The sequence below is a fragment of the Dermacentor albipictus genome, chromosome 9 (assembly GCF_038994185.2).
Source record: "Dermacentor albipictus isolate Rhodes 1998 colony chromosome 9, USDA_Dalb.pri_finalv2, whole genome shotgun sequence".
Classification (NCBI taxonomy): domain Eukaryota; kingdom Metazoa; phylum Arthropoda; class Arachnida; order Ixodida; family Ixodidae; genus Dermacentor; species Dermacentor albipictus.
Genome location: NC_091829.1, coordinates 49,251,316 through 49,274,532, shown reverse-complemented (window position 1 = coordinate 49,274,532; position 23,217 = coordinate 49,251,316). Strand labels below are relative to the sequence as shown.

General features: G+C 45.3%; 1 protein-coding gene across 1 annotated transcript in view; it reads left to right on the top strand.

Annotated features, from left to right (window-relative positions):
* The window catches only part of LOC135916211 (uncharacterized), a 35,184-nt gene extending 16,654 nt beyond the window's left edge, over window positions 1–18,530 (top strand). Inside the window, exons 7-13 of the mRNA XM_065449501.1 lie at window positions 2,170–2,216; window positions 3,618–3,729; window positions 4,670–4,816; window positions 8,962–9,118; window positions 12,035–12,130; window positions 16,659–16,799; window positions 18,295–18,530. Coding sequence (XP_065305573.1) covers window positions 2,170–2,216; window positions 3,618–3,729; window positions 4,670–4,816; window positions 8,962–9,118; window positions 12,035–12,130; window positions 16,659–16,799; window positions 18,295–18,321 — 727 coding nt within the window. The 3' untranslated portion in view covers window positions 18,322–18,530. The remainder of the gene's footprint in view (window positions 1–2,169; window positions 2,217–3,617; window positions 3,730–4,669; window positions 4,817–8,961; window positions 9,119–12,034; window positions 12,131–16,658; window positions 16,800–18,294) is intronic.
* The last annotated feature ends 4,687 nt before the right edge of the window (window positions 18,531–23,217 follow it).

Genomic DNA, 23,217 nt, shown 5'->3' with positions numbered 1-23,217 from the left:
TTAGTCGTTCAAAAAGTTAACAAAATTGTTGAATGGTGACTTATGCCGCGACAGATGACGCAGTAACTTCCTGTAGAACGAAGTCTGTGATTTTTGTGAGTACGTTTGAGCTTTAGCGAGCATCATGCTTGTAGAAATTACGAGCCTTGTGTTAGTAAACAACTGTTTCCCTATCAGTGTTCGCATTCGAAACTAGTCCAGCAAGCCATCGTTAACATTTGTTTTCAAAATTTTCTGCGGAAATCTCGCCATCATTTGATCGAAAATAACCTCAGCAAACGAGGCGTCAACCTGTCTCAGCCTGGATACTCTAACAGTTTGCTGATTCCCTTAGCCAATGGAATTCTTAGGAAGTCACAACCCAAAAGTAAGGTACGCAGAAATTAAATAGAAAAGAAACAAATGCTGTGGTTCTTTACATTCAAAAGCTATCGTGGAAGTTGAAAAAACATTGCGCGGCGCTCAAATATGCGAGCTGCCTTTTCGGCAACAAATAAGCTGGCCAGATGGCCAACCCTAAATTCCACTCGTGAACAGCAGTCCGAAAAACAAAAGAACAAAAATAAGTCCCTTTAATCTGTGACGTGCGTTGTCTACAGAATGCCGTTGTCCTGCGGCAGATTTTACGTAGGGCAAACTCGACGAAATAGCGCAGCCTGAACAACGTCGCCTGAATAACCAGCTACAGGAACACAACAACGTAGGGAAACCTTCCGGTTGGTCATGGATGTTTCATCGTAATAAGTGAGGGTGATCACCAATGTTTCACCAGTGCAGTACCATTTTCAAAACCAGAGATCAATCAACACGTGAGTTAATCGAAGCAGCTAATGCCCTCAATTTGGCAGAAAAAGTGCTTGCACTGCTTCCCTCTATTTGAAAAAATGGCTTTATTTAATGGACGTGTGTGCTCGTTGTCCTTGGCATGATGACACGCCCCAGCTAACACGCGCAAGAGGTCCATTTGAAAACGTGCATGACTCTCAAAATAAACAGTTATATGTTATCGCTGCGTGTCATCGCTCTGGTGCCAGTACTTTTTATTTAGAGCTACTTGACAGACCAACTAGGCTCTGATTACCGCGTTTGGTGGGTGAGGCGCCGATGTGAAAAAAAAAAATTACAAGTTACGACACTTACGACACAACAACCTTACAACTTGAAATGAAATTCATTTTGACGACAAACATAGGTCGAACTTTTTCTGAACGAAGTATTAGGTCGTGCCCTCGTTTTGGGTCACAAAACTCGTAGTATTCACACGATGACACTTTTTTTATCTTTTATACCGGCTGCTGTGTAAATAATGAGGTAGGAACCACCTCGACTAATACATTTCTTTTTGAATATACTCCAAAATAAAAAAAAACAAGCATAGAAATAATTAATAAAATCTAAAATAATAATTGAATAAACGAAGGAATAACACCGAGGATAATCGCAATAAAGGCTATACTTGGTTTCCGCGATGCCCAGGCATTGCAATATCCCGACTTTTCTCGCCAGAAATCGGCATCATTATAGCCACACGAGTCCACACCTAGGCCTAACTGCTTTCTCACGGTGCTAGCGATTTCGGCCGCCGGGCAGTGACGAGCGTAACCACGTGGCACATTGCCGAAAAACCGCTACAGTGAACTTCACAGCAGCCGTTGATCAACCGTACCATTCGCCGTCACGCTTTTCACAGTGCCGACCCCCGAGACAGTGAACTCTCCTCACACAAGTTGGCAGAGCTGCATGGTGGATGCCCCAAAAGGATGGCTCAGAGTGCAGCTCTCCCATAAGGTATACTAGGAAACCTGCCATTGTTCGTGAGCTTTGCACATTACGCCACACCTTACGCTACATTATAGTTACGTATGCCTAAGTACACTGTGTGCTGCGAGTGTTCTTTACTCAACGCACAGAATTTACGACACGTGTTACATGCGATGTACAAGCTAAGCATCGAGAAATGGCAGGAGACACCGAGACTCGGCAACGTTCCTGCTAAGGGAGTTCGTGGAGCCAGCGTAGAAACTGAAAAACGCCTGTCAGGCGACGCGCGCGGCGTTAAACTTAAGCCCGCAGAAAGCCACCATTTATCATCATCAGTGTTTTGTTAATAACGTTCTCGTGGTCTGAATAAGACAGTGCTTCACAAGTGAATCATGTCGCTGAGCGCAGGAAGAAGCTGCAGGTCAGAGAATCATGGATGACCGGAGAGTGGTACGGTGAGAAACTATAAAATTACTTTCTTCACATAAACTCCATCCGTATGCAGTGCTTCGTATTAGTAGTAGCACACTCTTACTCTACCAGCGCTTTTTGCGTCTGTGTGATCTAGGTTTGGCTTGTACATATCAAAGGTCGTAATTGCTGCATATACTATTTTCATTTTATGCATAGGTTGTTTTCCACGGCAAAAGTTCTGCTGCCGATCACGACGCTGTCATTTATTATTTTTTATTTCAAATGGTATGTTTCCGATGCAAGGGTTAAACCTAATTCACGAAGCTTTGCGGCCGTAAGAACTCTGCCACTGCTTGGACGCATCCGCTGATTTGTCCGCTATGACTAGTGACAGTCACGTGTTCTCAGGAAGCACTCTGGTGCGTACAGGTTCCTGGTGTATAAGATGTCTTGCGTCGCTCGTTCGTGGCGCAATGCGGTGCATGCTCCTTCACAGGGCAGAAAAACATATGTGCACTTCGCCAAAGCAGAATGTATTGATCACGCGAAACTCGGTGTCTGACAAGCAGGAAACTGAGAATGCGCTGCCACCACGCCACCTTCCGTCACTCTTCACGACGGCAGCGCCCCCAAGTGTTTGAACGAAGCACGAACCGGACTCGCGAGATGTCGAGCCCATCTTCCTTACGTGATTTCTCGAGTATCTGGTAACACGGCGGGCTTGAGGGTGATTCTTTACTATATCAAATTCGTCGCCAAATTATTTTAATATAAACATCATGAATACTGTGCCTATTATTTCTAGAATATGCTAGTGTTAACAGAACTTCTCACATCAGAAAATACAGAAGCCGGGCGCAAAGCCCCATAAATAAAATCAGTACCTTCCCTATCCTCCTACAACAAATACAATGCTTCTTTTCAGCTATTGCAATATCAATGTTTCGGTCCGCACCCGCCATGGTTGCTTAGGGGCTATGTGTTGGGCTGTTAAGCACGAGGTCGCGGGATCGAATCCACGTCCGCGGCGGCCGCATTTCAATGCGTGAGAATTGCGAAAACACCCGTGTACTTTGATTTAGGTGCACGTTAAAGAACCCTAGGTGGTCCAACCTTCAGGAGTCCGCCACTACGGTGGGTCTCATAATCAGATCGTGGTTTCAGCCCATCAAATCCCTTAATGTTTTTAATCAATTTTGCTTTTTTTTATTTTACGGTGGAACTCCCTGCAATATCTCTAACATTAAGAACAATTAGTTGTTCACAAATGCTCGGAAATTCTGCATATTTAAAAATACCTCGCTTGCAGAGGATCCTATACGAGTCAATATCTTTTTTTTCTTCGACACTTAGCAAGCCCCCGAACGACAAACTTGCTTCTTATATTAATATGGAAGAAGTTAAGCACTGCTCCTGCTAACAGGAAACTGTTATTCGTGCAGGACTATCTTATCCCCGATCCATCTGTTGGGGGAACGCTTCAGTGGGACTCATTCACGATGATGGAGCCACCTTCAACGGAGTACGCCTCACAGCCCTTCAAGTGGCGCTTCTGTGAGTCGACCACGAACCGGAAGTTCGCTCTTTTTTCTGTTTTATTTTATTTTCAGCGATAAAACGCAATACGTGAGTATAGAACAAAAAAATACAGCACCGTCTGTTTTGGTGCAACACAGAGATAGTGAAGTTGTTAATTATTACTTCTGGCTGCAAAAGTATTGAACGTTGGGAAAGTTTGTAGCTTTTCATTACGAAACTGCGGCGCGCACAACAAACGAGACAGAAGGCAAAAATAAAACGCAAGCATTAGAAGTTACAAGAAGCGCAAGAAGTTACACCCAGGCTAACTAAATCGAGCATGTGCTAGATCATTTAGAATTTTTTTTTTAACTGTGTAAAAGGAACACAGACCTTGTACACATTCTAAAAAAATCACGTGGCTTTCTAAAAGGCCAATTCCTTGTCAGATGGTCATGTCGCTTACTTACGCACTATCGGCACGCTTCTCTTTTTTATGCGAACCATCTCGGTTATTGCGCGTGTTTGTTTGTTTTCACGAGAAAACAAAATCGTAGTACGACAAAATACAGGCTTACAAGGACAGCTTTTGGCAATGGTTGGCTAAGTGTGAGTGGTTGTCTTTGTCAAGGGATTGCCGATGCTCCTTTAGACGATGCTTTTTTAGACGATTAACACGCCGGCAGGTCTGGCCTAGGTAGATACGGCAACAGGTTAATGGCAACGTGTACGCTACACCAACTTCACACCTTACGATCTTGGCGCCTTCTTTGAGAGCACAGACACACTTTCTTCTTGTTCGTTTTGTCAACCTCTTTGGCCGCTGCCGAGCAGATTCGTTGCGGGTTGTAAGGAGTGTTTGGCGTTGGCGTTGTTTTCCTTAACATTGTTCAGCTTCTCTGAACTGTTTGAACGCTTTGCGAAGCTTAGTGAACAATTAGGCAAGAAAATTGATAGATCATATTTTCCTCTACAGGGTAGGAGCTAAAAAAGATAACGGAAAGTGGGGCGAATGCCCTGTAGATGAAGACCTATACCTGACATCCTCGGCTAGTGGAGGACGCCGACCAGCCTTGTCTGACTGCAGCAGAGAGTCAATTCGAGACTTATATTATCGCCAAAGGTAAGTGACCGAGTCTCTGACCAATTTTTATGACAGGCGATATCCAGAAGGTTATGGCAAATGACTGAAAGCAAATTTTTCAATGTGCGTTATACGGGGCGTCTTTTTTTTAACGTTATTTAGAATTTTGTTATAACGCCTGTTACTTGTGAGCGAAATATTTTATGTTGCCGGTTTTTCTTCTTCTTCGCTGTGGAACGCTGTGGTTGCATGATGCATCGGCTCCGTCTTCTTTCGTCTGCTATGTCCAAATTTTTTGCCTCGACTCGTGTGATTTTTGGACCACTGGTGCATTAAGTGACCCCCTGTCGGACGACACCCATTCAGCGGAAATCGGACCTGTAATCTTCAGTTCATCGCCAATTATTCGAAACATCCGAACCCCCGCGCAGCGCCAGCAGCGTGCGTCGGCGGTAGCAGCTGCAGCAGTCGTGACTCAGGACGGCGTCGTCGACAGCGTCGACATGACTCCGTAAGAGATCCTCCGGAAGAGACGGACTTCTAGCCACATAATGTGGCGACGGACGCCTGCTGGGACTGGAGTGCTTAGACCTCCCTCTCTCCCCCCCGGCCCCTCCCCTTTCTTAAGAGGGGAAGAAAGTTCATTCATTCATTCATTTATGTTACCGCACATCGCAGTTTACGAATTGTATGCGGGGAGTTCGGAAGGTATATCCACCTTGGGACAAATTCTGAGGACACTAGTTTCGAGATACGTGGTGCCACGAAGTGCGCGACGAAGTGCATTTGTTTTCCATTCAAGTGCGTCCTGAGAAGCATGCTCAGCTGCTCTAGTAATAAATCAAGTGGATACACCCTATATTGTTTTTTCAGTTTTACAACTCCTTCCAAGTTGATGTGCCTCAAAAATCCGTCCCTGGGTTCAATTTGTACGTTACACAAAACTCTAAACTCTAAACTGATCAGTTGCGAAATTTATCAGCAGAACGTCGTCGACTAGTCTATCGTGCATTTCGATTTCTGGTGCAATGAATTCCGGCAGAACCCAACTCACGATGAATGTCGACGTTAATGTGATTAGCAGCGAAGCCGTGTGGCAACACACAGTACCGCCGCCGCAGAGACGCGTTATGTATGAGGCGTGCATGCCGCAAGGTTCCTCAACAATCCATGGCGTCTAACGGACTGCCACGAAGTCCGTGCGTGGCGTGTGAATATATATATTCTGGCAAGATTGTCTGAATGTATATGACGTGGATTCGGTTCCGCCCTGCATCCGATACATTTCTTTTATGTTTTTATTTTTTTTTTCGCTCTTGAAGAGTTGCACCAACCCAGTGCTTGCCCTGAGACGCTGTCTATAACAACGGTCATAACTTTCTTGTGGTTATTCAAGAAGTCAGGAATCTCTGGTATGATAACTTTGTGAACCGTAGTTAGCGTGAATGCTTTCTTTGTTATAAATGGCATGCCGGAGGTTGTACGGGTGTTCTTTATGCACGTATTTTTCAAAAAAAGTGATGAATATTTGACTGTATATAACTAACGCAAATTTTTTACATCGAATGTTTGTGATAGTCAACATTCGATGCTTTTGAAATAGTGGGGCAGAGCGTGCTGAGCGTGGAACATTCTCTATTTGAGGCAGCACTTTTTTCTGTAGTACATGTAGGCTTTCTAAATTCTTTTTCGTGGTTGTACCCCATACAAGAAGGCAGTAGTGCAGACGAGAGTGTACTAGGGTATAATATATGTGTTTTTTTAGCCAAGGTGGTAACAGATCCTTTAGTTTAAAAGTGACTCCAATTGTTCGTGAAATGCCTGTTTGTACTTTTGCGACATGTGCTGACCCCCCCCCCCCTCCCCCCAATTTAGGTGTTCCTGAAAATCTACACCAAGAAATTTATGGGATGTAACATGTTCGATTTGGTGATCACCGAAGTGCAGAGCAATGTCTGTCACATATCTATTCTTTGGTCTAAAAACTGTAAATTTTGTTCTGCTCGTGTTTAGAGCTAATTTATTCACGCCAAGCCACACTGATAAGTTTTCAAGCCAGGTATTCGCTTGTCTCTCTGTGTAGCCTATATTAGCCCCTGAAAAAAATGTGTTAGTGTCGTCAGCATAGAGGAGAAGTTCTGGGGTTAGCGGAATATTTACGATGTCATTAATATAGAGAAGAAATAATAATGGTCCAAGTATAGACCCTTGTGGTATCCCAAACGAGATAACACCAATATCAGACTGAGCTTGGTTTGCCGCAGTATACTGGGTTCTGTTCGTTAGATAACTGGTAACTAGATCTAAGGCAACCCCTCCAATTCCGTAATTGCTTAACTTCAAATCAAAAAAGTCAAATGCTTTTTTTTTTCCAAATCAAGAAACAATCGTCAAGCGTATAATTTATGTTCAAGATTATCGATTATTCTGTCTTCGAACGTAATTCTGTAATCAGAATTTGAACATAATGATTCTATCTTTGAACATAATCAACAGCAAAGGGACGGCGCGAAGAACCAAGAAGAAACGCTGAGGCGACGAACCATGTTACGTTCGTCTCCTTCGTCCCGATCCTGCGTCGTTCTTCGCGTCCGATGCTAACGTGAAAGACGAAGGGGCCAGTGTAGGAAGGATTAAGGACACGGAGAGGGCTGTGAGTATAGATTTGGCGATGACGAACAACCGTCACTTCCAAGCAGCTTGCTCCACGAAGAAAAAAAAATTCACGGTACACGCGCCACTCGGTGCACACCGAGGCGACGCTCTTAACACTGTCGAAAGATGAGCAAAATCTTACCCGATATATTTGATGCAAACCACAGAGTGACGAATGTCTAACAGATCCAACAGAGCGTTAGCTTAAGACCCCGGTGGAAAACGTGATCGCGAAACCAGGCCATTCTGACGAACTACGCAAAGATAATATAAAATTCTAGTTTAAAGAGACAGATAATTAAGACTTGGAAATAACCTGCGACAAATGTAGTTCTTCTTATTTCGATGACGACTCTCTACGCTTTTCGCATATAATGCCCGAAAACTGAAAGAAAAGCGGGTACAGACTAAGTATTTTAAAGTGCATAACATAGAAACGTGAAACTCACGACACACATTACTCCTGACATGCTGCCGATGTCTACCAAGAGTGAACTCGGCGTCGTATCTCAGGACACTGGATACCTCTGCGTAACGGCCGTACAACATTTCCGACCATTCGCCTAAGAAAAACTTTTCCCAAACAGCTTATTTAACTGACACACTTGTAACTTTGCCAGCACATGAGCCGTATTATGCCCCCTTTTTGCTTGAAATTTCAGCCCTGCCGGATGTTCTTCCAGAACATTTGGTAAACTTTGTAATCGTTCAAAAAAAAGTGTACTTCTAACACTCTAGAAGTATGGCAAATTTTCTACAAAGGCACTCATTAACCTGCCCATTTCAAACGGTCATTGCACAGTACACAAAATACGCCCCGACCACATGCAAGTTGAATCAAGCTGACACGTTCAGTTCTCCAAAAAAACACCGGATAAACAACGTGCCCGTGTTGTGCGCCCCTGAACAGGCACGAAGCGATCACTCTGTAATTATTTCCAGCGCTCCTTATTACCTACACGATTTCGATGTTTCAGTGCACATCACCCCCATTTCTTCAAACACAATATTGCTGCCACGTTTGGTTCTCCCGGAATAACAGGGAAACTTTGGAAGCATTTCACATGTCTTTAAGAATGTAGAAAAAAATGTTTAGCAATTTTCATTTATCCGACATAATTAACTTTCTTGCAAATATAAAGCCGGAAAATGACCTAGTTGCGCCATGAAAACGGCAAACACGCATTTAACCTTTCTTTGTGCGCTTCCGCTCGCTTCACAGCTCCAATGTAAAATTTGCATCGAAATCTTTATGCGCGTCTATATGCGTTCGCAATATCTGTCACTCTAGACCTTCTTGCATGCACAGAATGCCAAGAATTGCGTCGACTCGTGTACGGAGACCGGTAAGGTGGACACTCTGAACTGTTGCAAACGGGTGGGTTGAAGCAGTCAAAATTTTAAACATTTGTCCGACGCTTCCATATTGTCGGCGCACTGTCGACATGCTTGGGTTCAGCCTGTCTCTTGCGTGGTAGCGTTGCAAGGCACCGCGCTTACCGCTTGACATCAAAAATGAATCATTTCAGAGACTACCGTAGCCTTTGCTGGAGTGACAAACCAACACCTGCTCTCGATCCCGAACATGACGAGTTTCCCGTGGACTTCTACAAGAAATTTGACTGTGATGCCTGCCACGTATCGGAGCACTTAAAGAACAACACTGGCAAATCCTTAAACTGCTCGGTAAGCACATTTCGACGCGACTACCTTAACACTGTCACTGCACATTGTTTCGATTTCCGTTTGCGCAACATTTGTATCACAACTTGCATAATGCGATGGCACGTATCCGCGCTGTTTTCATTTCAGCAGAAGAACATCTGTTCCGCGCTTGCAGTACATCTTAGGTGTGAAGAAGACAAATCAAAATATTCGGAATTGGATTTCGTCATATCGTCGCTAAAGAGTAAAAAAGATAGAGAAATAGAGAAATTCGGCAGAACGCAACCCACGATGACTGGCGACGGCAATGCGCTTCGCATTGAAACAATATAGCAACACAGCGTATTGGCACCGCCGAAACGCCTTATGTGTGAGGCCTGTGCCGCAGCGGGACTCCTCCCTCGGGCTTCCCTATCAACACTCGGCGCCCTCTGTAAGCGCCGACGCGAAGCCTGCACGTGGCCTCCAAAATCCACGCCGGTACATGGCGCTGAGAAAACGCATCATGCGGCAGCCGGGATCCTCCCTTGCACTTTCTTTTTTTCTGGGGGCGCTGCCCCATCTAGTGGCACTGCGGAGAAGTCCCTGCGTCACTTCCGCGACGAGATGTGTCTTCCGTTGCTGCCCGCACAACCAGTGTCACATACGCAGTGACCCATCTTGGCGAGAGGTTCATTTAAAAGCGGCACGCATCCAGTGCATTCATGGCGCAGCTCGCTAAAGCGTCGGGCTGCTGTTCTTGAGAAACACGTGTGAAGGGGTTTCGATTCGGTAAAGCACCATAGACGCAGCAGCCGCTGTAGCGACTGGTATACGGTCCTACGATCGAACGTTGCAATCGGGCTCGCTCCCCATTCGTAACGGGCCCACCATGGTCACAGTTGACGGGTGCGAATCGCAATTGCATCGCATCTGTCTTGCTTCCCGAGTCTCGTTCACACGCCATACCTAAACCCTGCGTGTCGAACGCGAGGAGCGTCATAGCCGAGCAAACTTCAAAAGTCTGCAACAGAGTGCACATTTTTAAGACTTGTTACTCCCGATGAGTACTGGTTTCAGTTTGATGGATTATGCTATGGATTAGCCTACTATGAGTGAGTGAGCTGTCTCAAACGCAATCGTTCCTGCTCGGGTGGACAAGCATACCACACAGCTGTGCCTCTCTGAATGCCGAGCGAGAGGCTAAATTTGGCTCCGGCTGCGCCATGCTTGGAGCGATAACGACGTCATTTCTGCATGCGACACATGTGTGATGAAGCAACAGCTTTTTCCTCTACACAGCGATACCAAAGTCGGGCGAGTGTGTAGCATGGTTGCAAGGATATAAGCGACACCAATGTAAAATGTTTTCGTTACATAATGTTTTAGCAAGCGACACCCTATGCTGACCGAACTGACAGACTTTTCACGTCAAAAAAAAATAAAAAAAAACGCTGATGTTGGCAAATGGCATACGTTATTGCTTTGGTGGCGCACGAATTCAGAGCAACGCAGTCGCATAATCGACTCTGACAGTCATCATGATAGATGAAGACGCAGTTCAACTTGATTGATAATTAGGGACTGCTAAGAAATACTTGTGTTTAAAAAGTAACGCTGCAATGTTGAACCAGAGATACAAGAACTAGCCCAACGCAAGGCTTAATTAATGCTCAGAAATATTCTAGCGACTGTCGAAGTCTGCTCTCGGCATAGGTAAAAGATAATAACGCTACTCAGGGTAGCACAGGCTATCTGTGCTACCTGAAAATAGTCATATGACTCCAGCATTACGTTGACTGTTGCCGCAAATTCACATAAGTTGGCGACGTTTCATACAAATAAAAAACGGAATTCTTCATATAAAGTGAAAAACTTACGCAGGCGTATGTTAATCTGAGTAACTCAAACACGAAGGCCAGAGAAGCTGTATACAACACTATTCTGACACCCTTCGTCGGAAGTTTTAGGGGGTCTGTTCACCAGCTGTTCTTATATAGCGACAATTCATCACCGACGGTCATACGGCCACTTCGGCGATCGTGCGGAAGCCGCGCCGCTAGATCACGCCACCACCTATCAACACCGCAGCCATAGAAACTCCTGGCTGGCCTCCTACTTAGAGCCATAAAAACGCGACGCGAAAAAGAAAACTCGCATTACAAATTACCGGCCAAGAAAGAAGTTGTCTCTTAATTTGATCATTATTGTTCCTTACATTTCAAAGCTAAAAAAATGGCCAGGCTTAACTTGGTTAAGTCAAGAATGCGTTGCATATTGCGGTTTTTTTTTTTTGAGCGCGAGGTATTGCTTGGCGGCACTCGATTTTCTCGGCAATACTTCGTTATACTTGGATTTACTCGGTAATACTTGGTTTAGCTATTTTAATTCTTGGTCATTCTGTGTGCAAGTACCAGTAGTGAGGCGAGAAGTGCTGTAGCGGCTATATACGTGGTTGCCGGTGAAGCTAATGCAGAATGTACAAACGCAGCTCCAGCACCGGCTACAACGGCATTCTTGGCACCCATGGAAAGTACATTGGAAACAGCGGGAGGAGCGGGAGTCAGGTGGTGGCTGCGGCCGCGCGCGACCGCGCCAGTTGGGGCCCAGCTTTTCCTCCGGCTGTCGTGACGTCACGTCACGTGGTAATGGTGGGTGGCCGGCCGCGCCCAAGGGCTGAACTGAGTGATTGCAATATGCAACGCATAAAAATTGGGGACTCCGAGGCAGGTTGCATGGCTGGCTGTTAGTCCTGTGACATCTGATACCGAGCGCGCTGCCGCAAGCCATCGACACCCGAAAATGGTTGTGCGGGTGCCTCGAACAGTTTCGTTGTAGAGGCCCATCACTTGCTCGAAGGGCACAACTTTGAGTCACGGGCCGTTTCTACGCAAGCCATGAGCTTGCGTAGAAACACAGGCAGATATGTCTACAGCTCACTGCCCATTCCCTTCGCAGATATCTACAATCAATCGGAACGTCAACCCCTGGCCAACGACGAAGAAGACCAGCTGGCACCGTGCGGCCAAGAGACTAAGTGAAAAACTCTACAAAGTAGGTGATGCAAACTCTTATTCTTTGATTTATTCACGATGCTCCGAAAAATGATGTGTGTTGTATGGTGCCTAGTGGGTACAGCTGCATAGCGGGCTGTGAGGGAAGCCGCGAGGTATAGATACAGATTTATTTTGACAACCTGGGTTCTCTAACGTGCGTCCACTGCACGGCGACGAGTTTCGTAGGTAATAACTTCATTGAATTGTCCGGCAAGCTTTTGGCGACCTGGGCTCAGGTCTTCCATGACGGGACGTCGGATGGATGGATGTTATGAGCGTCAATTTTTAAACAGGGCGGTGGATTGCCCCACTAAGCTCTTGTTATTGTACTACGTAATATCCTACCTATGTTAAAAATAAAAAAATAAAAGGAAAACAAAAACCAGACGAATTCCCATCACCAAATTCTCTGAACCCCTATTGACAACCTTGCTTTTGCATGCCTACATTGTTTGTCGTTCCCCTACTTCCACCAATCTTCCAATCGCCGCTTACTAATCTCTACTACGGACATGTTTACTTTCCCCCTGCTCTCGCTGAACCCAAGGGCTTCAATGTGACCAGAGATGCCTAAATGGACCGCTGGGCAGATATCTTCACGTTCTAATAAAACATGCTCCATGTTTCCCTCGTTTCACCGCAGCAAGCACATCTTCTTCGTTGTTGTTCTATTTCGCCACCTAAGTGTGTGTTCTAAAGCGTCCTGATCCCGCTTCGAAAAGTAGTGAGCTACCCTTTGAGTTATCATAAATTGTTTCTTTCCTGATATACATTTTTCCTCTTAAGTTGCTACTAACAGCAGGTTTCTTTTCCATTGCCAACACACATGAGATAATCTCAACCTCTCTGACTTTCCGTTTGATGCACTTTGTTGCCATGTTGCTCACCGTACAGGTCGCACACTTGCTGGTAAGGTTCCTAGTTCTTTTCCTCCACTGTTTCTCAACGTTCTTCCTGTACAAATACCTGAAAACTCTGCCAGCCCATTTACTTTCTTCCACATTCCACAGTCACACTTCAAAATTAATTTTACTGCGAGCTTCCCTCACTTCAAAACTAGTCCAGCCCATATCCCCCTGCACCGCTTCATTTTTAGTCTTCCCGTGAGTGCCCAATGCGAGGCCTTCCACTAACCTTCGGTTGCCATCGAGCCCTGATTGTACACCTGACCTCAAGCAAATAACCGCATTTACAAATGTAAGTCCTGGAACCGTTAAACCCTTCCACATACCCCGTAACACCTCGTACCTATTCTATCCCCATAGCTCTCTGTGTTTCATTATGGTCGCATTTCTCTTCCGCTTTGCAGTAATTATTTTTTCCTGTGTTTCCAGATATCTATAGCCTTCGTTTATCCATAAACCAAAGTATTTTATTCTTCTACCCGAGGTATTTCCTGACCCTGAATTTACATTATCTGTTCATTGTTTTCATTGAATACCATAACACCTGATTCTTTAACGCTAAATTTCAGACCGAAATTCTCCCCTTCCCGTCCACAGAACCAACACAGATATCAACCAGACGCTGCAGATCACTTTGCTTGTTAGCCAGCAACACAACGTCCTCCACATAAAACAAACCTGAAAGCTGCTGCTCTACCACTGTACCCGCCTGCTTGAATGAGAGATTAAAGCCGACATTACTTTCCTCTAGCGCCCTCCTCACCATGTACGTCAAAAGCAGCAGTGGGGATAAAGGGCATCCCTGCCTCAGTCCCTTGTTGGACACATTATCAAAGGCATCGCTGACGACGCCTTCAACCTGATGGTCTTCAGAAACTTATCGACTGTCGACGCCATCATGAAGGAATGCCGCCGTTTCGAGAAGGCGAAGAGTCGCCGTATATGCGACCAGTTTACACGGCTTCCAAACATTACGGCGACTTCCTTCTGTACCGACCAATCTAGCTCGCCACCACCACGCAAAAACGTGACCCCAATCGTACGCCGCGAACTCGAAGCAGCGTTTCCTACCTCGCCTCAACAGACGTCTTGGAACAACACTGCTGAGACGACATCGCTGATCCAGTCCGTGGTTCGTCAAGAAATCGCTAATACGGGTCTTCCAAGCGCCTGCTCCTTGAGTCGCCCTGACACCTGCACTGCTCCAATGCCTCGGTCCCATCGCAGTCCACCTCACAGTGTCCGTCATCCCCACGCTACCAGGAATCGCTCGGACTGGCGGACACCTGACGACAGGCCGATCTGTCTCTGCTGCGGCCGAATCGGTCACGTTTCCCATCACTGCCGGAGCCATTGGCCGTCACCTCCTCAAAACACCTTCCGTAATTCAAGTTCGCCCCGAAGTTCCTCAGCCCGTTCCTCATCCCTTCCTGTTCAACGCAAAGGGTATTTTCTAGATAAATCTCTCTCAAAAGCTGTATACAATCTTCGCCCAAGCCTTCCCTTTCCAGAATATCCCACAAAATGTTGCGGTCTACGTTGTCCCACGCTCCTGTATAATGTCTAAAAAGGCAACGCATAACGGTCTCCTTTCTACTCTTGATCTTTCAATAGACTGATCAAGGACAAATAAGTTATCATCCAGACGCCTACCTTTTCTGAAGCCATTCTCATGTTCTCCCAAAATGGCATTATTCTCTGCCCATGCTTGCAGCTTTAATTTAATTGCCTGCATTGCTAATCTGTGTATTACCGATGTAATGGTCAACGGTCGACCTATACGAGTGAAGTCTATCTTTCTCCCCCTTACCTTTATAAATAAATTCATTCTACTTTGTCATGCCATACCAATTGTCTAGTATTCGTCTATATTTTAAACTTTTTTTATTGCTTTAAACAGAGCTTCCTTACTTTTTGGACTTAGTTCATTAATCAACCTAACGGGAACCTCGTCTAGCCCTGCGGCTGTGCGCTTCGAAATTTTCTCTGCGGCTTTCTTCCAGTTGAAATTTGCCAGTACCAGGTCCTTCTCCATCTCGGTATATTTCCTGCACTTTTATTCCTCAAGTAAAACATCGTCATTGCCTTAAAAAGATTCGGCTGTTATTTTTCGGATGAAATTTAATGCCGCGTACCCTTCCAGTTTTCTTCCATCTTCGTCTTAGATATGTTGTTGTGTTGTTTCAGACTTCCTGCCTAATAAGCTAACGTGGTTCCAAAGCGCGGCCTTCTTTTTCTCACGTATTTCTGACAACCAAAGTTCACTTTCACCTTTTATCTTTGCTTCAACCAGTGTTTGAAGCATATGTTTTTTTTTTTCCGCCGGTATATTGCTCATTTTCTGGCTATTGTTTCTGTGGCAACTGCGATTTTTCTTTTTTGCCTTCCTGTGCTCTCGTGATGCTTTCTGTCGTTCCGTGATCGCTTCTAGTATCTCCCTGTTCCACCAGCTTTTCGGTTTCCTTTTTTATTTTTTCCCTTTCCAACGAGCATGTAGCTTCTATTCCCGTATTTCTGTCGTTATTACACCTCGAGATCTTGTCTCATCGCCGCCTCGCGGGCTTTCCTAGACGGCCAAGAATTGGTCGCCGAGGTCGGAGGTGCGGTGAGCGGCGCCCCACCTCAGCGATGGGGTCTCGGAGTTTAACTCGTTCTTGCGTTGGGCGTTACATTCCCATAGCACGTGTTTGAGTATACCTGTGTCCTGTTTGCATGTCTTACACGTGTCTTCTTCGCCTACTTCAGGGAATACCCGTTTGAGGCGAGACACGTCCGGGAAGGTATTTGTTTGTAGTTGGCGTAGGGTGACACTGCTTGTGCCCTGTTGTTTTGCTTTGTTTTTTGCATTCAATCCCAAATGGTGCGCGAACACCGCGGTTAGGATCCAACCAGCGACCTCATGCTGTCACATCCGTAGCCATAACCACTAAAGCGCCGGGGCCGGTATTCAAATCGTTTCACCGACTTTTAGCGGACGCAGTGTTGGCGCTGTATCAACACAGTCGCGGCGCGGTCGCGTTCGCATGTGCGTAAGTGATCCGCATAGCTCCGTTAGGCACGCCCTAGCACTCGACAAACATAAGGGATACCGGTAGTACGACTCCCACAAAAGCTGATGCGTCACTTTATGTATTCCCGGGCTTATACATGGCGCGCCCATAATACCTCACCCCACGAACGAAATTCAACTCCAGCGAAACCACACGTACAGTCGACAGCAAAAGTTTACGGGATGCGGTTTCCCCTTCAACTGTGAATTCCTGCGCTGTTAAGGCATAACACTTCGTATTTAATGAATCACTGCGTAGGTGGCGAAGGCTACTACACGCTAGAACATTTAATTCGAAGCTGTGTGACCCCGCTTCGTGAGAATTCAGCTTTCTGGCAGATCCTACGTCCCGTAAACTTTTGCTGTTGACTGTACGCCAGTGAGGCACAGTAATACCCATGGCGAGACGTTATTCCCTACCTATTCGTTATTCGCTACCGGATTTGACACCGTGCGAGGCACGCAGCGCCGAAATTGTTTCTGCACTAATGTGACAAGCATATTTCGTGACACATGCTTGCGTACCGGTGCGAGGCTTGGCTCATATTGTGAACTTGTGAATTTATTTTCAGCGGAGAACGACGACAGTCTCACCTTACCAAGACTGCACGCAGTCCTGTTGCCGGTTCGACCGCATCCCTGGACGCTATGGTGGCTACTGGAACTGCTGGGACACCCGGGCCGCTGACGGCACAATATGTGATTCGAGAAGGGTGAGATGCCTTTCTTTTTGGAAGTCAATTTTTTTTTTTTTACGTGCAGTCTTCTTGCAACTTACGTAAATATCGAGAGCCCTTATTTTCTTCGCTGCCTTGTACCGCTCAACACCAAACTGTCCTCATTACTATACGCTGCCGTAGAAACTAAAGCAGCTGTGCAAAATGGCGCATGTCAGAAGCTGAGCTGCCCATGCACTTGCCGAAAGGCTTACGACGACACAACAATGAAACCGTCTTGCCTGAGGCGTTTCCGACTGTCACTTCTGCCAAATATTATGTTGACTTTCTTGGAAAACAAAGGGACAGACGATATCTGTTTCCGTATTTCACAAAACATACATGTAAAAGCGGTGCTCCTGATTGGCAAGCACATGGGCCTTCACTGATTTCACAAATCGGCGGAATAATGGAACTATTGCCGCAGCGGTGACCAAATCGCTACCGTTTGTTTTTGTTTGTTTGTTTTCTTTGGGAGGGGGGGCAACAGACGTGCATTTAATGCAGGCCCTGAGCCGGGCAAATCTAATTAATGATCAGTTTCAATTATTTCCATTTTTCTCGCTTCGCCAGTGACCCAAGCGTCGCTCCCTCTCTGTTATAACTAGGATTGATCGGTCACGAGCTGTGAATGGTAATTCTTAAAATCGGGCAAAAGGAATCCTTAACTCATTCCGGCTTTGGTCTCCCTCACTTGGGTCTAATTCCTCCAGAGATTACAGAATTACAGTTCTAAAGATTTTTAAGCTAAGATACCTGTAAATTTATTCGATGAAAATTATCACCTTCAAGAAACTAAAATATTTCACGGCATTGACTGCTGGAAGCAAGACCATGGTCACCAGAAATATCATACAAATCTCTGTGTATCTTGCGTATCGTTTGGTTGTATTTCTATAACTCTTTCGACAGTTAGCACAAGTACATTTTCAACGTGACCGAAGCTGCGTGATTAAGGCAGTGCTGTGTCCGTCTGTAACAGTTCTGTACAGCTGTCTTCCATAGGATAACTGCGATGATAGGGCCAGTGTCAGACACATGCAAGGAGTGTTATTCGCTCGGCACAATAGAAAACCTACTTCGTTTCTCCCGATTACCTGTTCCTAAAATAACCTTTATTGCGGAATCGCTCTACAGGGAAAGGGGCGGGGGCGGTCGTAGTGCTCCGCGAAATAAAAATGAGAAATCGGCGATGATCGTCGAACGAAACGAACGAACGAACGAGTGAACGAACATTTTCCTTGCCGAGTCCAACCACAGACCATCGACCGAGGACCAAACACGAAGACTAGCCCGCAAGAACCAAAATAATAATAATATTTGAAGGCTATTCGCTTTAAATACTTTCCTAACCGCAGGCGGCTATATAACTTCCAATAAGAAAGGGAAAGTACAAGGAAAATAAACACACAGTTATTGCTTTCCGCAAGCCGAAATCTGATTTGTTTTTACCTGTTCGTAACACGCACTGTATTCGCTTTCTTTGTTTCAGGTGTGCTTAGACGGAGTGTGCGCCTAAATTCACCTTCGGAACACAGACTGACTGAGGGATTCGAGTGACAATAAGCGACGCTGTTGCATATCTTGATCTGCGTTAACGTCTGCCTCTGTTGCTTCTCCAAGTGTCTTTTTTTCTTTTTCAGAGAACTTCTTTTTTTCATTCATTATTTTTTTTATGCATGGTTTTGCCAACTTCACAGAAAATAAAACAGCATAAGCTTGCGACAACCATGTGTTTCCAAGAGAATGCAAATGTTTCATACATAGCCGTCGTTTTGGTCTTTATTGACTATCGTCGATAGTCAAATAACCTACGCGCAGACAAATGGTATAGGTAAATACGTATGAAGACTACACAAGTAAATTTGACTTTTACTGACGCAGCAGCCGCTACGACTATAATACTCCAGGCTAGAATTAAAACGAAAAAGGGGAAAAAATCACACAGGCCACTTGCGTCACAAGACTGGGACTTCTACTTCACAAAAGGTTATCTGCGTTGCTGCGACACATAATCGCTTCATTATAAGAGTTTCATGAAGCACTATTAAAATTGGATCATGCTCAATTTCTTTTCTGCATTTTTTTCTGCTTTAAGCGGAGCGTACACAGAGGGGTATGAAAATGTTCTATAAATAGGCATGATTCTGTGATATGTTACCGAGAACATACCTGTTTCTCATACCTGTTGATCCGTCTGTCTGCTCACGCTGTCAATCAATTTATGGGGCCCACCAGCCCGAATGTCAAACAAGACAGACAATCGCACGCAAATGGGGACTTGAAGTTATCAACAATGGTCAAACAAGAGACGCATCATGGCTAGAAACAAGGTTTCGGTAAGAGTGCTTGCCTACGGACTGATGAACAAAAAAGTCCCCTCGTCGAAACATTGGTTCCGGCGACCATCCATTTTATGACGACTGTTGATAACCAGCATTAGTGTCCTTGACTTCCTCCCACATTAAATTCAATTGGCTTCTTGCGATTGATTATAAGCTTCCCGTGTGCTACCACGTCAGCAAGCCCCAATCTCCGTTGATTAAACTTGAACCTACTTGTTGATTATTCAGCGCCACAGTTCATACAGCATTTTCCTGCACTGCACAAGAAATTTTCCATGCTAGCCTTACTTGAAGTATCTGTGTTTGTTTGTGTTTCATCGTAATGACAATAACCAGGCGATTTATGCCAACCTTAGGACGAAGACCTTTACCAGAGGTCTCCAGTCGCTCCGGCTTTGTTTGAGACGAGCTCAACCTGCGCCTTGCGGTTTCCTGATACTTTTTGGCAATGTCCCCTAATCTATACACTGTCCCCCTTTGGAGGCTTAAGTTGTCCCCAAACAATAATCGTAACCTGTTCTTGCTTGCATTTCCTTTCTTCAAAACTCTGCGCTTTCTACTTTCCTGTCAAGAATTACATGTCGTGCTTAAGCGAGCGTCTCGTTCTTGTGGGACCCGACAGCATTTGGCGTGCAGCATGAATGGAAAGGCGCACAAGGCACGAGGTCTGACTGAACAGCAGCGAGACAGGCGTCACTAACAGATGACGATTATTGCTTATTATTGTAGTATTAGGGTGAAAACATTACATAGAGTATAGACTCAACAGTGACCAGTGAACTACACATGCATGCCGATAAATTTAACATCACTGTATGCTTACAAACTGAGGCTGCATCGTACCTACTGCGGTCATCCAGCCTTCTAGCGATAGCTCCGTGGATGAGTGTCACGCTGCCGGCTCATCTACTCGCTTGCCACTACTTCGATTATCCCTCCCAGATGGAGTGCACTCGCCGTTTCGTTAAATCAGAAACTAGGCACAGCAAGATACACACGAATATCGAATTTCAAACGAAGATCACTGGAGAGAAAGTAAGAGCTCCAGTCTCTCATGGACTGTGTGAATCAAAGGCAATACATGCCTTCTTCAACGGTTTTGCGCTTTAGTTAATAAAGCAATTAAAGCATGACCTCTTTCACTTTACATTGATAGCTATTACGGGCTCACTCCTGTAATACTTATCACAACTGCCGACGTTCACCGGTGGCCTCCAGCAACCGTCGCAGGAATTGCACAATGCTTCGAAAATTTATAAATAAAGAAGAAACAAATGGCGGTTTCGCCCGTAATGCGAAGCAGTGACGCGATGTACGGTGCAGTATTACATGCAGGAAGTCCTGCGATATTTCGCGCGGCGTCGGTTGGAGTAAACATAAGCAGATGAGCGCGAGCAATCTCTTTTTGAGAAAAAAAAAGTCCCAGTGGTTGTGTCACCGTCTCATCGGCAGCACAACACCCGGATGGTCCCTCTACATTTACAGGTGTAGTCCACTTATTTTCGTGCCAGATCACTGCGGACTACATTTAAATGGAATGGAAGACGCGCTTGTCAAAGTTTCGTTGGATTTCCCAGTAGACTCCATTAGCCCATTGCGGCGTGCGTCTCTTCAGAGAAGTAGAGGAAACTGTACATAAACTAAGCTCCTAGGAAGCAAACAGTTTTAAAGCGAGGCTTTTATTGGGGTCCATCGCGGAGTTTCCTGACCGTAGCTGCTAGGTGCTGCAGTTGTCTTGTCGAATAGCGCATACTTTAAAAAAAAAAGTTAATTACGTGCGCGATCGTAGGATCGAACCTCGGTCCACCTTGAACACAGCACCCTCGAACATAGCATCTCGATGCTCTAAACATAAGGCCAGAATGGATTTTTTTTCTTTCTTTCCTTATCGTGTGATCGCCAAGTAGATGTTTGAGATAATCGCCAAGTGTGTCACATCGCGTAGCAAAGATTACAGCTCTGCACGGGCCCGGGCCGTCCGAAGCGTCTTTTGCCGGGCGGGAAACAAACTCGGGCAGCCTAATTTAAAGGGCCTAAGTTGTGCCTTCGAGCACACGCGATCACTGCGTGGTCCAAGGCATTCTGCGCCAACCTGAACTGACACGCGCAAAGAGATGGCTCTGTATACCTTAACAAAGACAATATAAAAAAAGATGGTCCATTTTTTTTTTTGACAAAAACTAACATTGTTTCCGCGTATGGAAAAATAAATTATCCGAAACCCGCTTTTTAGACCATTTCCCTGTAACCGCTTCTGTGGTTGTACTACTACAACTGCCGATACTATTATATTATTTTTACGCTAACGCAAGGGGTGCATATTTCTACTTGTGCGTTTAGTTTACGTTGTATGCTCGTGAATTCTCCTGTTTGTAAACACTGCAATAAAGCAGACGCGCCGCGTGTTTTCGACAGCAGCTCGGAGACCACGACGACGACGACCCGTGCCATGATGTATCTGCTGCATCTCACCTTTAATTAAACATCATTAGAATATATATATATATATATATATATATATATATATATATATATATATATATATATATATATATATATATATATATATATATATATATATATATATATATGTGTGTAAACGAGAAGAAAGGGGGTTAACCGAGGGACCCGATATTTATTAGTCATATAATGAGAAGCCAACAAACACTGACACCAAGTACAACATAGGGGAAATTGCATGTGCTTAATAAATGAAATAAAGTAATGATAAATTAATGGAAATTAAAGTGGATGAAAAAACAACTTGCCGCAGGTGGGAACCGAACCCACAACCTTCGCATGTCGCGTGCGATGCTCTACCAATTGAGCTACCGCGGCGGCGTTTCCCCATCCACTTTCTTGGGTATTTTATGTGTACTAGTAGAACCCTGGGAGTGTTAGCCAGCGCCCCCACTCACAGACCTTGGCGGCGGACGTGGAACGTCTTTTTTGCCGCAGGCGTCACGAGAACGTGATCTTTTCGGGTGAAGGCAACTGGTCAATAAACCCACATATGCTACCTGAAGGCATCAATGTTGCCGGATTCGAGACCCTCGTTATGTAATAAACGAGAAGAAAGGGGGTTAACCGAGGGACCCGATATTTATTAGTCATATAATGAGAAGCCAACAAACACTGACACCAAGTACAACATAGGGGAAATTGCATAGGGGAAATTGCAAAACACTCGGTCCGAGGGAGGACCGAGTGTTTATAAACCGCTGTTGTGCGGCTGCTCAGGGTACTTTCTCTCGCAGTCATGCTAGACTGATGAACTGCAACGTCCTTATGTAGATACTGTAAATAAACCCATATTCTTCGTTCTCGATGAGAAGCAGTCCTTCCCTTCAACAATGTCCTCAGCGTGGATAAGTTGGACGACGGCATGGGCCCGCTACCATCTAATTCATGCCCGACTCCAATTTTGACAACTGGTTACGTACGGTGGGATTGACCTCCCAATCCTCACAGTGTACAGTACAATCTGTGTGTAAAAAAATATATTCTTTTTTGTTTACAGACCGGGCTTGTTCACGAACACGCGGGCCTTGGCTAAGCTTAGTAATGGACTCCCGGGCACGAGCCGGGCCCGTGCAGAGCTCTAGCACAGGTTCGTGAGAACACCATGAATCCAAAACTCACGCAGCGTAAATTGTGCTAGTCGTATAAGTACCTGGCCATGGTGTAGATCACTGTAGAACACTGGATTTGATCCAAACATTCATGAATGTTAACATACCCGAATTCACGAGTGCGTCATACGCATAATTTCATTCAACGCAATACTGGGAAATAAATGAGCAAATAAAGACACGTATCCCTACAGTCAAGTATACGCGTTTTTTCATAGAATGTGCACAATAAGCACCACACGCGTTTGCGCCCTACATCTTATGCATCCATATGACCTCTTCTATTGCGTGCCATTGCCTATTGCCACGCGTTCTCATCTTTTCCGGTGACTGTCTTCCATGCACCGGCTAACAAAATTTAAAAGGGCTGTCGCTCAGCGCAAGATGCGCCTTTCTGTATCGCAAGTTTCTCGAATGTTATCGCTTGTTCTATCTGTT